Below are 17,787 nucleotides of genomic sequence, written 5' to 3' on the forward strand. Positions count from 1 at the left end.
GAGTACTTTGAAAGGGATTGAAGGTTTGTGCTTAAAATTTGAATAAATAAGTTAAAAAAAAAATAAGTGCGGTTTCTTTTGGGTACCCCCTCGTAAATTATTATGCCAACAAAATGTTTACTGCAACAACACATGAAGCTCAATCAATCTTTGACACAAAACTGCAGAACCTAAAATAGCCCTATGCCAAAATTCAGGAGGTGGAGATTTAATTTACACTGGCAAAACTTCTATGTACAACCTCAGTCCTACAATTTCTCTACTTCCCTCACATCGCTCCTATTTTCACAACCACCATGTATCAGTTATATTTATTCACATTTTACTCTAGCTCTTCTTTGCAGCTTCTGCATACAGCCAACTATCACTGAAACTTTTATTCCTTAAGGTACATATATAAACCCAGATTTAGTGTGCTATCTGATGCCTGCTCCACATTTAACAATATAAAACCAACTTCCTATCAGTAGAGACTGAAACAGTGTCTTCACAGTATCACACCTATAAATGCTTTCTGGCAATGAAAAATATCAGACATGAAATGTGTGAATTTTGAAGGAAGAGGCTGGTGTAACTGAAACGTCAAATTTGCACAGCTGATTGCAGATCACTAACTACCTCACAGAATTAAAAGATATCATACACTGTGACAGGAGATGTGTTATTTCCACAAAGCACGTTGGCTGAGCAGTGAAATGCCGTGACTTGCACTCAAGGACACAACTGATCTGAATGCTGACCGTGGTTCGTCTATTTTGAGTTTCTAATAAAATATTTTTTTTCCAGCCCTTCCTGATTTCAAAGCTATCCCTCTAGATCACAACACTCCATAATTTAGGCTTTGTAAAATGCCTTAGTTTCTTATGTGCGAGTGCTCCTTAAAGGTTCACTGCTTCCTTATTTTGTTTCTGCAACTGATTCACTCAGGGCCCTAGTCTCACATCTTTCCAAAAATCCATACCATTTCCTTCAATCTGACTTACTGTTTCCTTCTACCCTGAAAATGGAGGCAGCAGGTTCCTCCAAAATGCTGACAGTGACCAACTAGACTGCAAGATGTCACATCCCATAAGACTGTAAACTTCCTAGTCTCATTACTGTATCAGCTATCATCACAATGTGACTAGTGTGGATAAATGAACTAGACAATAACTTCAAGCATCATCTACTTGTACATCAGCATATCAAGCCAGTTCTCCTAGAGTGTTGGTAATATACCAAAACACTTCCTAATGAAGCTCAACTTAATTATGTTTGGTTCAATCCTTCAGCATAATCAGTTTTCTGACATTTTGTTAATCTTCTTTTTACACCTAAATAAGAATTAACAGACTGAAACTGAATTTGAAATTCACACACTTCCAAAATTATCATGAGATGGCTGAGACATGAATAGTTTTAAGATTGTACAACTACTGCATTTCAGGGGATGGTGGTGGATGACACACAGAATTACTGGGTTTTTGGACCTTTTCCATCGTCCAGGATTCTAGGTAATAGAGGACACGACGTTTTGGATACTGGATCTGTTTCTGTCTACAGGTGAGAAAGGAAGACACCTACTCAGTTGGGCCCCTTAAAAAGAGCTAATCTCAATCACTGGTCCACCTGAAAACGGAAACAGATCCAGTTTCAGAAACACCCGTGTCCTCTATTTCCTAGAATTCCAGATGATGGAAGAAGACCAAAAACCATGTAATTCTCTGGACTAATCACTGTGTTGTGGCACTGCAAGGGCCTGTGAGTTTAACCCATATTATGCTCACTGATGAATCCTATGTAGCCATTATGAAGGCCTATGATGCACTAAACAAAAATGTTAAGGAAAATTGACAAGAGAAGTTTTCCTTCTCACTTCACAATTCTTCTGTTCACATGTCACAAAAAGATCAAGGTGTAGTACAGTTTGTACCTAAATTTCTTAGAAAATAGCTTACAGAGAAGTTCTGAATATTACCATACCTTTCATTTTTCCCCAGTTTATGTTCTAATGTTCACTAAAAGTGAACAGAATTCTTAACATGGCATATAACTAAGCCAAAGCAGAGATCCTTACCTAAAAGACAAGATAGAACAGCCTGAATTCCTCCAAGAAATTTATAAGGAATGGAACTGCAATTAGGACCTCTAATTCGTTAGGAGATCTCTTGGTGCAGATGTTGGTTATGTACATGTAATGTCTTTAAAAAGTGTCCATCATAACAAGAAATCACACATATGGAATAAAGAGGAAAAGAGAAAACATGCTTAAAATCATGAATAGTATGTGGTTATTATTCACAGAAATATGCTAACACAGAGGAGGCATGGACCTGAAGGCTAAGTATTGGCCAACATAACTTTGGAATTGATGGTTCAATTCACTAGAATGCACTTTATATTTATGTCATACACAATATGACAAAATATATTCTGGTATAACATAACAAACCTCATTTTGGTATGAACTCAATGATAATATGTACACAAACATAAAACTGAAATATATACACACACACGTATGTGTGTATGTGCACGCGTGCATGTGCGCGGACATGCCGTTTTTGATATACCTCTGACATCTCCAAAATTTAAAAACCCCACTGAAAAAATGTACTACTGAGATAAGTTTATGTGTAGCTAACACTTTAGGCACCATACAAAGTATTTAGTCATCTGCGAGCAGATTCACAGGAATTCATCAGTTCTAAAACACACCAATTCACTACTTATTTACACTACTACATAATTGCGAGAAATTATATTCTTATTAAAAGGAAGACCCACCAGAAGAGGAGTCTGTTTCATTACTGACAGATTTACATGTGAAACAAATTACTTTAAGAGCTGCCTTTGTGATGTAGATCTATTTATTGCTTATGTAAATCAATGTTTCTTACTCACATTACTAGGTTAATGGTGATGCTAACAACTGCAAGGGAGTAGTGGAATATTAATTTGCACCCACTAAAGTTTGTAGCAAAATAACTCATGAAGAATGCTAACAACTGCAAGGGAGTAGTGGAATATTAATTTGCACCCACTAAAGTTTGTAGCAAAATAACTCATGAAGAATGTAACATCCTACCACAAACGTTCTGTAGATTATTGCTGGTCATAAAACAACTTTCAACACATTTTACATTTTTCACAAGAACATCACCACATTTCTTCTTTCACATGATAAATTTGGAAAGGTATGATAGGTATCAGTTGCCCTTACTTTGGCAAGAATGTTCATTCTTTGAAGATATTTTGATACAGACCAAGCAATGGAGAGTTTAAACACTAATATATAGGAAATAAGAGGAAAAGGTAAAAATATACTGCATACTCATACAGAAAGAGCAGGACTTCTTGTACTCAAGTTGCATGTTCTCTTTTCTTCATATGACCTACTAGTTTACTGAGTGATTATTATGAGCTGTGGTTTAGTTGGAGTGCATACACATGATATATTGTACTAGAACTGCCATGCACAAACACAACAAAATGTTCCAAAACCAAAACATCAAGCATAATAGGTCACAAATCCTACTCAATGCAGAACATTTTGTCAACACAGTTATCCATTTTGCACACATTCATCTTCAACTCCAAATGACAACATAAAAGCGACTTTTTTGGGAGCTACAAGAAATCTAGAAAAGCCACAATGCACCAATTCTTCCATGCAGACAGTGCAACAAGTCTCTCAACCAGATCATGCAAAGTTCTATCCCTCTGTTTATACTTACAGCAGTGGTATGAAGTCCAATTCAACCAGTCACCAAAAAGGGGAACATTCATGAGAGAGAGAAAGAAGAAAAATCAACAAATTAATCAACTAATAAGTGCATAAAATAAGTTGGACCAAGTCACCTAATATTCAACTTTAGAACCAAGGCCTGAAGGAAAATAAAAATAATGTGATACTGCAGTCCCAAATATGATATAAATCAAAAATATCTCACTACTTAATTAAAATGCAACATTTCTAATAATATTAATTTCACAAATTCAGCTGCCAACACAAATTTTTATTAAAACACACACGTTTCAACCCTTATTGGGTCATCTTCAGGTTTTCTTAATTACACGATTAATTACTGTAATTACTGAATTGTAACGCATGATTCTGTTTGAGTATTTCCTATCACTGAAGGAGTGTTAATTAGTAATTCCCAGTTTACATACATAATCAGTATACTTCTTGCTGTTTATTTATATACTACTTATTGGATATTGATTTAAATTGTGATTAGGTATGTGTTTTTGTGTAAAATTAACAATTTTTGAAACTGAGTTAAAACTTAATTGAAAATGTAAAAATGTCGTGAGCTGTAATCAGTTTCATGTCATTGTGCTGTAGTATTCCACGCTTATCTTCGTATTAGCTTTTTCTCAAATTCTTTTATTATTTGTTGCTATAATTCGTTATGTTGCTGTTACTAGGTTCTGCTATCTTGAGAGCCAAATTACCTTATTTCTTCTTCGACAAGACTGCATGCCAATCTATGATGATTTTATGTACTTTAGTAATATATTACAAACTTTGCAATGGTTTATCAAACACTCATACAATGACAGGAAATATTCAAACAAGATCATGCATTACAATTCAATAATTGTGTAACTAACCTGATAAGGGTTAGCGGCCTCCGTAGTCTAGAGGTAACGTTCCCACCTCATGACTCGTAGTACGCGGGTTCAAATACCCGGCGGAGGTCGTCGAATTTTTAAGGGCGGAAAAATTCAGGGAACAAGTCCTCCAGGAGGGACTTTAAGCTGTGGGTCCCATGTCATAGCTTTACGGCACGTAAAAGAACCTCATACCTACAAAGGAGGTCACTGAGCCAAAATTGCGGACGTTTCCCGCCCAACAGCAGTCACTAATACCTCCGGTAGATGGGGGAAGCATTATAGATACCTCTCAGCCAATAGAGCCGGTCTCGCTGGCTGGGCGGGACTGATGGTAAGCACCAATACCGATAGGATATAGAGACTGGCAGAAATCATAGAGGGAAGCACAATAGACCACTACAGGTCTAAGTGCATGGGGAAACCCACCCTCTCTAATAACTAACTAAAACTAACCTGATAAGGGTTGAAACATGTAGTGTGGTTTAAATTAATAAAGATTTGTTGCATTAACAGCTGAATTTTTAAAATTAATATTATTAGTTGTATTCATGTAACAGGATTCAAACAATAAAAATTATGCAACATTTCTTTCAACTTCAGTCTACAATTACCTAAAAACCCACTAAAAAGCAGAAGGGTTTCTGAGAAAAAGCGACTTAAAGAACAGAATTTAAAACATGAAAAATTCACTCTACATAACAAATCTGGCCTGTAAGAACTGAGAATGCAATTTCACCTGATTTGATAAAAAGCAGAGCAGCTTACAGCTTGGATAAATTTCAACCCTTCTGCCTGTCTGTGATTAACACTAAACTGTATACAGGGAACATGCACAATGGCCAAAAAAGGGAGGGGTTGTGTACCAAGTGAAAATTCTTCATCGGCCTGAGTTATCAAAGTCAGACCACACTAGCATGTAGGCTAGCCTGCAATACAAAGTAAAATATCAAGTACCATATTCAACAAGTTTTGAATAGTTATATTACATTAAATTAACTCCAGTGAAGTATGAAACAATATAAAAACCGTGCTGAAAAATCTCGCTTTCAGTGTCTGTACCGTACTGCAAATTGAGACCATTCACACATTAAATTACCACAACAATATCTACAAAACACATACTGTGTTAAGTTCCTTAATCCAAGGAAAAAAAGTTTGCACTTTTATATGGAGAAAGGATTTATATAATGAATTTCTGAGAATACATTCATCAAAGCAAAGCTACAATTTCATCATGGCTAAAAAAACATCTGCCAAATTACCATTATATTCTACTATAACAAATATATAAACCTGAAGAGATGAAAATGGGGCAAAATGTCATTACAACTAACTACATCCGCTGAAATTGTAATTTCTTTTGGATCTATGGTGGACTAATAAATACAGTACAATACAATCAAATCTGTACAATGGAAGGAAGCATCAAAGCATGGTTAAATAAATTCAAAATCAGCTAGGCTTCAATATCTTTTAAAAAGACATGCCAAATCCAGACATATTTTAATAAACACTTTTCAAAGTAAAACCTTTCACATATATTCACAGCATCATGTGTGCCAATATGCAACTTTTGAAAGCAGAATAATAGGCCTTCAAAATTCCCAGACCAAAATCCATGTGAATTTTACCTACAAGGAGAGTTCAACAGCAACAATTCCATATGTCTAATGGATTGTCAAAGAAGTGAAAACAGACATTCTCACCTCCTCTGATGCTAAAACCATTATCCTCAAATCTGCATCAGTTATAAAAACAAAGGTGTATGTTCTGTTCTGAATGCATAACAGAGCATTGACAAAGTTCCTGCAGACTGAATATACCTGTTAAACTTACAAAACAGCAGTATATTTCTGACAATATGGTCATCCAAGAAACTCCATGAAAGTATCTGTGACTGTGATGGAGGAAGCCTCAACTGTGAAAAATATTACTCATCTAATATACAATGTGTATAATACTACCATGCTGTATTTAAAAGAAAATAAAAACTTGTATATTTATACAATATTAGAGTCAATTTTACCGACCACACAACATATTTTTATTATTATTACACTACATGTTTCGACCTAAAGAGGTCATCCTCAGGTGTATGAACACAGCCGTATAATTACACGCAATCACATTCGTCTTCCCACTTATTCGATCCTGTATCTTATTCAGGCTCACGCTCAATAATATATCAAGCTCTCTCATAAAACACAAGTTAAAATGGTTCTAATGTCAAAAGTTAAAATTTAAATTTAAAATTTTTAAAAAATTTTAAAGTTTGTGAATAGAATTTCAATTCAGGTCAATTTTAACAACTTCAACAATTTTAACTTGTGTTTTGTGAGAGGAGCTTAATGGTCCAGAACAACTCTATTATCCATGATTCTGTGACCTAAAAGCAGTTACAATTGACAAGATGACAGAAGTTTGCAGTGTCATGTGTCAAGTAATGAAATTTTTGACATCTTAACTTGTCCTACAAAAAGGGAACAGGTTAATAAGCTATAGTTCTACTTCTGCAAGACATAATTTTAAAAGACAACAGGACAAATTATCCAAAATTTGAAAGAAAAGAGTTATATCTTCTGGGATATAACGCCATGTATAGTTTGGAGAGAATCAACTGACATTCTGGAAGAACACATCACCTCCATCTTCGTGGTCAAAAAGTAAGCCCAACAAGAAAGAAGCATGAAGGAGGCAGTAAGAAGAACTACCTCCTGCTTTCTTACTTTGCTTATATTTTAACCCTGAAGATGGATGTGGCACATTCCTCTCAAATGTCACCAACTTTCACAAGATTACATGACATTCATGATACCATAAAAGACAGAAGTCTTCATAAATTTATATAATCACATCACTGTTCATTTGACAAAACAAACGCATAATGGCATACAGCACTTAGTATATGCCACATCTGTGGTATTGTGTATATCAGCAGTGCTGCAAATTGCAGTTCTCAGTTATAATCAAGCTCTAACATACTGTAGCACTGCTTACTGCTTCAATGCAATGCATCAGAAAGCTCTGCAAATTTGGAGATAAAACTGTTAAAGCTATGGTGCTAGAAAGTTATATAATCATACAACAACTTATTCCTCTGCACACTAATGTAAGAATGCAGTACTGAAAATAGTAAATTCTAATGAAGCATGGTAGTTTACTTAATCAGGTATGTAAATCGCCAAAATATCACCTGTTACAGCACAGGACATCATCATGCAGTTCACAATGCAACAGCTCTGCTACGTGTATATAAATATTCTTTCGAACAGTGTGGCCCGTTTAAAAGCAATCTGTCTGTGCTCTAAGGCTCTTCTGTAGAGATCTGTTATGTGACAATGTATTTTCAGATGATCATTCCCAGTATCATGATGGAGACAGAGACAGGGAGTGTCTGAAAAATGCTGCACTTCTGCTTTGATTGCCACATCTACTGCCCATAAAGATTTTAATGCCTTTAGTCACCACATTTTCAAGCCTTAATAGGTAAGTTATACTGCATAGGAGGACATCTGTAAATTATACACAATTCACACTACAAATAATATAAACCTAGTTTTGGTCCATGTGCATTTCACATGCGCACGCACACAAGCACACCCTGAAGATAAAAGGTACAAAAAGCAATGTGGCCAAAACGAGCTGCTTTGTAATATGGCAACACTCGACCCCATATGGCAGAAGTGACAATTGAAGTCATTCAAAAAACTGAAATTTGAGCTTCTTCCTCGCCCAATACTTCATTTGTTCACAATCCTGGCAGAGCTCAAGCATGGGATTTTTAATAATCCAGACTACATCAACATCACTTTGCTAGTAGAAGGCATATTTCTATTTTCTTGGTTCTGGGTGGTGATGTGTTTCCACTCCATGCTTTGACATCTGGTTCAGAGTGGTGCAGCTATGTTTCATCCATCACCTGTGCTAATATGTTGCATAAAAGCCTCTTCTTCTTCTTCATAATATCACTGCAGAAATGGTTTCACACCTCTATGCATACCTGTCCGTGCTAATCTGTGTGCTGCTTGCACATCTACCTTGCTCAAATTGTGTGATATCCAGGGTCATCATGGATGTTGGCATATACAGACCCACAGCTGACGCACAACTTGTCAGCTACAGCAGCGACAGTAATCCATTTATTCTCATGGATCAGAGCATTAGCTCATTCAGTGCTGGCTGCTGTTCATGAAGTGGTCATATGGACTGAGTGGGCTTCACCAATGGTGCTTTTCTTCCACTTCTGAACCTTTCCACTTACAGGAACATCTTCGTTTCCTTATAATGTACCAACATTCTTCTGTGAAACTCGGAGGGTTTTATCCCTTCTGATGACAAAACTTAATAACAGCACACTGCTCCACAATGGTGGACACCAAAAGCACAGCCAACATGACACTATGACTGCATAAACTTCAGCAAAAATAATGGCTACCTCACATACCCAAGACTTGTTTCAATAAGTAGGAAATATGATGCCTGCAAGAGTGCTGCATAACAAATCTCCCTTATTTTTGAGTCCAACTAAGAGAATTTTGGTCTTTAAACTAGTTTATTAATAAGAACATGCTAATGCATTCAGCTCTTACCGAACCAGCAGCCTCTATCTTTGAAAAAGTTTTGTAAGATCAACACAAAACCTTGAAAACTTTACAAACACCAGAGTACATAACTATTACCTTTGAATGTTGAAAATCAGTCACACTATGGTGTACTAACCATCTGTATTATCAATCCCTCACTACAATGAAAGTTACTGCTCATGAATAGAAACAAGATTAGCTACAAATGTCCATGAAATCCCTAAAACTTGTGTATATAAATTCATTAATTAAATTAATGCAAACCAGATGTACTGAATTGTCATTTTGAATACATCTACTTCATACATGTAACACATCAGAAATGTATGTTGTTAATGTTACTTAAATGTTAAGTTGCCTAAATAACTCCAGCGCAACAAAGCAGCCAACTCTACCTTATTAGAGCTAAAGATGCCAAAGAGGCCAACCCTCTTCTTTATCTTCCCTGTTGACATGGTGCCTTTAACTGTCATGGCTTCTGGTCTGATGGCAGTAATAGCAACAGTGTTGATTGGGGCAGAAACTTCACCACTCTTTATTGCACTAAGATCTTCAAATGGAATATCTTCTGGTGGTTGAAATCCTGATTTATATCTTTCTATAACCATCTGTGTATCCTAAACAAATATACAACAGGCTAAGTAATATTTTCAGGAAAGACCATGCCACAAGAGATTAGTGTTGATGAGTAAGATGTGGATGACAGCATTTGTACCAGACAGATAAAGCACAATTCATATTTAAAGCAAAATTTGAGATAGATTATGATCAAGGTTTTGGTGATTGTGACCATATAAACTAGCATCCTTTTCCTGAACAAAATATTTCTCACTCCACCTCTTGCTTTCTAGCCCTTAAGAAGCAAGGAACACTCTGGAAACAGGGTCACGGTTAAATATGGTTAAATACTGTGAATAACACACACACAAAACCTCATGAAGTACAAAGGAACTTGTGCATGGAACCTAAAAAAATATTTACTAACTTTGTGAAAAGTGAGAGAAGCCACAGCAAAATAATAAATAATTTGGGGACATTTTTATGATCCATAAAGAAAAATAGTTAAAGATGAATATCGGAAATAAGCAAGTACAAATGGAAAACATAAGCTTTCAAGAATTAATTAGCTATCAAATTTCTGGAAAGTAATAACACATATTTGCATCCACATATTACCAGGTGGCCGACATCTAATTATCTTACTGAACAAATAAATGAATAAAATATAAATACTCCAACACTGTATATTAATGCTGATGGAATACTTTTGTAGTGAAATCACTGGTGTTTCTTTGGGTAGCAAGGGATTTTAAGAACAACTGAAAGGACTTCTTTAAATGACAGAAATCCAACAGTGGGATAACTGTGATGGGACCACAGAACTGTGTTAGGGCTATGTTACAACTTAAGAAATTTTAGTTCAACATTTCCCAAAAGCATGGGTTATAACCCAGATCGGAACATTTGGGATTTGTGGTAAAAACATAACAATGATGCACAGTCTCATTCAAGTATTTTAGTTTTCTATTGCCATCACCATTCGACCAAGGCTTCATATAACTTGCCAGAGCCACATTTGGTCCAGGTGAACTACTCTTCAATTTCTCTGCTGTTGTCCTACATTCACTGATAATGAAGGGGTATACCATCAGATCACAAGTATCTGTAGCAACTAATATGATGTCATCTTACATGATAAACCCTTCTTTTCAGTGATTTCTTTCCTTGTGCTTTTGTCTTGTTAGGAAATCATAAGCAATCTTCACATAAAAAATACCATCTGCATACACTTTTGGTTCATTAGTTGGCAGCTGTTTATTGCTTCAAGCAATCAATATAAAGTCCCATGGCAGCAACTAACAACACATACACACACACTGGTCAATGGAAATACAATTTCCTCAAACAAAGATCCACACTGAAAGCTGAAAATATTAGCTTGGTTTCTGGGCAGTTCTTACCATTGCCACTGGTACAGTGAAACTTATGTGTGGCTAAATGAACAGTAGAATGGTCAAGGTTAATCAGATCTACCAACTACTTGGCTTGCCTTCTCTTTCATGGAGAAAAGTACCTACAATCACAAGATCATAATAAGAAATAGTAAATTTCATTATGTCAGTTTCAGTTACGGGTATATTCAGTGATTTCACTGTTTTGGTCAAAGGGAATAAATTGTATATTCTATGGACCTCAAGGTCCTATATGCTCACTTCACTAATTCCTAAGGTTATTTCATTTCATTCTCTGTAAAAATATCATCTGTGCTGTTTTAATCCTCTGTTCATTTTTGGTTCTAAGCATGTGGTATTATCTTCAATACATCAAGCTTGTTTCCTTAAAAATCCTTATTTAGTTCCATGTCAGAAATTTATAAGTCGTATAAAAATTTGTGCTCGTTCGAAAATGTTTCCACTTGTTACTTTTTGCTCTCATTGTGTATTTTCCTCTTGTTGCCGTAACTTCACAGTACTACAGTTTAAAATATTTAAATTACTCCAACATATGTAACATTTACAAAAAAACTGCTTTCAAAGAAAAATATTCTGTGATTTACAGATAAAATATCTTACCTCCTTCTCATTTATCTGTTCAGCTGCTCTTACAATGCCATCTAAACATTTGCTGATGATAGGAAACACATTTCTCTCAATGTCAACTGACTGTATCATGAAATTCTTGATATTCTTTATTCTTTTCTCATCTAGTTCTTGTAGATGATGGAAAACATCTGGCATCATTGTGTGGTAATGCTGATTCTGCAAACACATAACTCAAGATACAATACTGAAAGCAATAAAAATACAGATATTACTCATGTAAACTGACCAAACTGATAAACAAACTTGTAACTATTGTAATCTTCGAGGAATGCATCCTGTTGTGTTAACTTATACTAATTATTTGTTTATCCAGCAATGCCAGTGAAATCAGTAAACCCATTATACACAGTTAATGTGAACGAGATTTTGAGAGTTGTTGAGTTGTGACAGATAAACAAATAGGTAGTTGTAACCATTGGATTTTGGTAGCTGGGCCAGCTCAGCCATGTATTAGATAAGGCACAAACTCAGATTTTCTAAATTCAAAGTGTGGCTTTCTTTGGACATGAACATAACAGACATCTGTTTTACAGGATAGCTATACAAACTCAAAACACACTACATATCGACTCTGAGAAACAAGGAAGAGCTACTGATTTCATAGTGTGTGAACTATTACAGTCATTTGTGATAAACAGAGAGATCTTTTTTATTTCTGTGTTATAAATTGTCTAGTCAAAATCACACACTTAAAATATGTATCTACTATGAGTAACCAACACATAGTATACTACAAAGTGTCTTATGTTAAATACGATTGTCCACTTACTCCATTTAATAATAGAAAGTATCACCGTAATTTCACACGTCTTTTCTCAACTATGCTCCTACCTACCTAAACACACCCAGGCCTGTTGAATAGTATTTTTCTATATGATATCTGACAACTGATACTACTGAACACTTTTGACATTTTCTTTTCATAATTTTCATAGCATGTAAATGTGATACATTCCTCATTTGCACTATTTGGTTTGATGAATCTTGTTATTATGGCTTCTACCTTATACTCATTACTTTTGGCTGTGATTATATACAATATAGTCTCCCGAAACGTAATGTAACTTTGCTCTAACTGGTTAAAAAAACCAACAAAGAAGTGTGGTGAGTGGATGACTGTACTACTGTATGTTAATCGTTGCTGTTGGTACAATAGGCCAGAAGTAGCTGCAGTACAAGGGACTTAGTCCCACCCCACCAGCAATAAAAAAAATCGTTGCTGTGATGAAGGGAAGTCGGTAGTTACAGAGTCTTTACTCCTTACACTCTCCATGTATATTTGTTTTCTTTTACCCTTTACTAATGTTTTATGAAAAATTTATTCCATTTCAGGCATGTTTGGTGTACAGTAAACCTGAATATACAATGGGGCATTTTTATACCTCAAACTTATTTTTATGTGTGTATAAGATCCCAGAACATATATGCAACTTTCTGGAGAGATTTGGGAATATAAACGTTCAGATCAATATTTATATAACAGAAAACTGCAACAAAGGCATGTAATGTTAGATTTTCAAAATTATTACCTGTAAATCATTGGTCTTTTGAAGCTGATTAGCATATTCATTTTTTGTTTCTTCACACTGCTGTGATTTAATGGACATGTTCATCCGCTGTTTCTCTACTTCAGCTCGTGATAAGTTCAAGTCTGCATCTGCCCTCTGAAAGTTATCCAACGCCCTTTCTGCTTCCTTGAATGCTTTTTCATAGTTTTTGCGAGCTCTGTCCAGAGAACCAATCTGAGCACTCAAGTTTGACATCATACGAGCACCTTCTTGTAAATGCTGTAAAAGAATATTAATTACATATAAATGAGTAGCAACCATACAGAACAGATATGTGTGCTGCTGTACAGATCCAAATATTCTGAATTTGGATAACACTGTTAAGGAGCCAAATTAGAACATACAAAAGGGGCCCATAACACAAGGTTATGTGTGAGCTAAGCTGAAGGACAGCTTCTCCACTACAAGTGAACACCAAATTGTTTCCCCTACCCTGACAAGTCCCAGCATCAGTGATAGGAGGAACGTGATACTTTCTCATGATATTCATGTGCAAGTATTTGCTTGATATTCTTTGTGTCGGATATGAATACACTCACACTACAGAAACAGGTGTTACTGTATGTATACTGTAAGTGTCTGCTGGGAAGAGTAAGAGGGCATTCAGAAAATAAGTTTTTGAAGATGGGTTCATCACAGACACACCATTCAGAATCTTCTTAATAATGTAAGAACAATTTCTGTAGGTCTCTTAGGAGCTTTCACAAAAGAACAGCATATCAAAAAGGGACTGCGACAACCTTTATAAAGATATTAAAACTACGGCCTTACAAAAACTACAACCGTGTACCCTTTGCAGCTGTGTGCTCTAATAATTTCATTTCTGTAACTAGTATTTTCAGTCACTTTCCAACATCAAATTTCATTCCAAGTCAAAATTTTGTCTGACACAAAAATGTATATTGAAGAAACAACTAAAGCATGCAAGCCTTAATCTATTTAGAAGGTGTGTAGAATGTGTCCAAGGTTATGCCTCAATTCAGCCTGCAGATAATCTCTCTGTATATGTGTGTATGTTTCTCCTCATCCACATATGTAGTTTCTAGCTTGCACTGGTTCCAAGACACAATGAAAAAAGTAAAAGGTATCTGAAGTTGCAATCTTGTTTGAAAAAGTTTATCAAATTCAAACATAGCCATTAGCACTTGATGGTATAATCTACACATATCCAATGGGTATCATGATATGGTACTAAGGCATGAACACTTTAGGCAACATATAAAATAAAGCCCTTGAAATTTGATCCTCTAACACCACAGGAGGTTCTGCAGTACAAGACTGTCTAATATGAATCTACACAGTGAATTTAATTTTCTGTCAAAAAGAAAATACTTAAGTTATTTTTGAGAGCTATAAAACATTAGAACCCTTCCAGTGCAGGGTCTCTTGTACACCAGCAGAACAAAATGCTCAAAGTACACATAATTTCAATTAAACAATGAACAGTCTTGAATACCATATTTAATAAAAATTTCCTCAAAGAAGCAGTGTCAATATTTTGAGGCAGACTGACACTTCCTGCATTTGCAGAATGTGTTTGAGGTGTATAATTATATATTTACTACACAGTCACTTAATAAAATTAAAGTCAAGATTGTTAATTTCAATTTGATATATGCTAGTTGAAGAGTTTCTCAAACTATCCTATAATAATAATTAAAAGCGACAAAAAATTTCCTTGTTTACTTATAATCTGACTTCTAGGGCACTATATAATTTTTTAGATTTTTAAAACCTGATTTTCCCAAACTTAAATAATTTTTGGAAGCACTTTATTCCTTGAAAACCTAACCAAAGGATTCTCCTAAATGGACACAAATTAGGTACATTCATATCTGCAAATAAGGAGTTTCAGATTACTTTCTTGTAACTACATCCCTTTCACAGTTGAAAAACAACCTGTGAACTGGAAATACATTCACTTACCTATCACATCAATGGCATAACCACAGTTCAGGATTTGGGAAGTACAGGAAACTATTCTGACTTAATCTAAAATATTATAATTGCCCTCTTTCCTAAATTGAACTTGTATTTTAATATTCAGCAATGACATCAAACAAAATACTTCATGTGTTTGTTACCATAACAAAAGAGGGTTGTGGAAAAGATAAAATAATATTTAATTTACATACTTTTTTCCGTTCTTCTTTGAAGTCTTTTACTAAAATTGAAACCTCACGGATCACATTCAACTGAAGGTTTTCTGCTATCACTTCATGCTGTCCTGCTAGATCATTTATTTCTGTCATCACATGTTTGAATGCTCTGCAAGGACTGTACCTAAAACAAACAAAATGTATATATTTTACACTCATGACCAACCTTAGGTAATTATAAAACCAAACCATTCATCATCATCATAACAAAAACTTGCAACCACACCCTGTTTTGATCCAGTGTGATAACCAGGGCCCTGATTTTGATGACGTGAAAATATTTTAAAAAAATGACCTATAAAATGACCGAAAAATCTAGAAAAATGACCTAAATATAACCCAAAAATGTAATATGCAGGGCCCGGATTTGATGACCTGAAAATATTTAAAAAATGACCGAAAAAATCCAGAAAAATTACCTAAAGGAGAAAAGAACACTTCGCTTCCATGTTATTCACATTTCAGAAAACATATGAAGAAAAAAATCCCTAAAATGGCCAAAAATGAATACCCTTAAAAGTCCAAAATTTACCAAAAAATTACCCCCAAAATGACCTTAAACCTAAAAATGTCAAAAAATTACTTATAAAATTTACATTTCTGTAACCAGCAGCTCATATCCGAGATTTATATATTTAAGAGCATCGCATAGGCTACAAGGAAAAAAGATGACATATCATCAAAATTTGGGCCCTGGTGATAACCAATCAACTGACTAGCTTGGCTAGCTCAGACCTGTCCAGATGTGACATGCAGGTCCCATGAGGCCCGTCACTTAGCTTTGTGCAGCCGCGTGGCATCCTTCATACCCCAACATATGTGAAAATGCTTTCCTCCTCTTTAAAAAGGCCAGCAGATCTTGTCAAAACTTACTAAGATTGCTTACTAAATATTTCATGTAACTCTTCAACTGCTTTCACACGACACCCAACAAATAATTTACAGAATATGAAATCAGTATGGCTGCATATTATAAAAAATACTGGTGGGGAGGGGGGAAGCATGCAAAATGTAGCCCATGGGTATGTACCTACGGTATAATAAGGCCCCTCCATGGTTAGAAATTATACAGTCCTAAATGTCTTAACTCTATAAAGGAGAGTTTGCTAAGAGTTGGTGAGCTGGTCCAAAACATTCCTGCCCTTCATGGAACCCATGTGTTCATCATGTTCACAAGAACCCACGCTAATGTGTAACATAATGCTAAGATCACAAAAGATAACACATTCCAACCTACATCCACATGCTCAACTTCCAAGCAGGTTTAGCACTAAATGTTCGACTGTATCTGCCATTAATCTTCTATGTGCCAGACATTTAGGAGTCTCAGCCTTTATCATGTCCCAACTCTCATTATTAAATCTAAGGTAAAACAAGGTAAAGCTGTCCCTGTGCTTAACTAATTAAGCACTACACCATGAAGTTGCATGGGGGAGTTGATATATAGTTCCACATTTTCTTGACCTTAGCACTAGCTGGAGGTGAATGGTCAGCTTCATGTCCCTGCCACTTTACCCCTGGGGAAAGTGCCCCCAGTACCCAGTGGATAGGAGGCTGGATGGGCCCCAGAGCAGGTCTGGACTATATGGAGAAGAGAAAATTCTGACCCTATCGGGACTCAAACTCCAACCCCTCGGTCATCCTGTCATAGACAGTCGCTATATCGACTGCACTACCATGACTGACATCTCATTATTAAATATGAAGTCATAAAATACTTTTCTCCATTCCCCAGTACACTGTCCTGTTAATGAAAACAGTAAGAACTGTTATATCATTTCTCTTCAGACTTGTGACATTTGGGATTCTCGCAATAGGGATTATGAAGAAATTATGTCTGCTGGGGTATAAAGCTGTACAGCCTGGTTTAAGTTCACCTACAATTTGGAGTAATGTATGCCACCATCGCCAGAGCTGAGCGTAAGCCCTGCAAGTAGCAAAGCCTGGCTCATTCTTCAAGTCTCTAAATGGAACCAATATATTCCTCCAAAATACAGGTCAACTTCAAGCACACTACTTGGCATAATATTCCAGAAGAGAGCAGTGTCTTGTTTATAAAACTAATAGTGACACATAGTTTTTGTAAGTACTTAAACCAACTATGTGACCAATTTTCGTAACAACTCAATACAAAAGGTAAATCAAGGCTACATTATGTTATACTTTCAAATTCAATCTGCCAGCTGAAACTGACAAGTACATTTCGGAACCAAAACCACAAGGACTGTCAGGGGCAGTCTTGAAATATGTTGTATTTTCTGACCAGATCTTT

General features: G+C 35.6%; 1 protein-coding gene across 5 annotated transcripts in view; it reads right to left on the reverse strand.

Annotated features, from left to right (window-relative positions):
* Window positions 1–17,787, reverse strand: part of LOC111864017 (formin-binding protein 1-like) — a 168,628-nt gene that overhangs the window by 21,013 nt on the left and 129,828 nt on the right. For all 5 annotated transcript variants that reach the window (XM_023850941.2, XM_023850940.2, XM_023850939.2 and 2 more), the window contains exons 4-7: window positions 15,492–15,639; window positions 13,318–13,575; window positions 11,759–11,944; window positions 9,581–9,802 (exon numbers count right to left, since the gene is read on the reverse strand). In XM_023850941.2, the coding sequence (XP_023706709.1) occupies window positions 9,581–9,802; window positions 11,759–11,944; window positions 13,318–13,575; window positions 15,492–15,639 (814 nt within the window). The remainder of the gene's footprint in view (window positions 1–9,580; window positions 9,803–11,758; window positions 11,945–13,317; window positions 13,576–15,491; window positions 15,640–17,787) is intronic.

This window comes from Cryptotermes secundus, unplaced genomic scaffold (assembly GCF_002891405.2).
Source record: "Cryptotermes secundus unplaced genomic scaffold, Csec_1.0 scaffold303, whole genome shotgun sequence".
Taxonomy (NCBI): Eukaryota; Metazoa; Arthropoda; class Insecta; order Blattodea; family Kalotermitidae; genus Cryptotermes; species Cryptotermes secundus.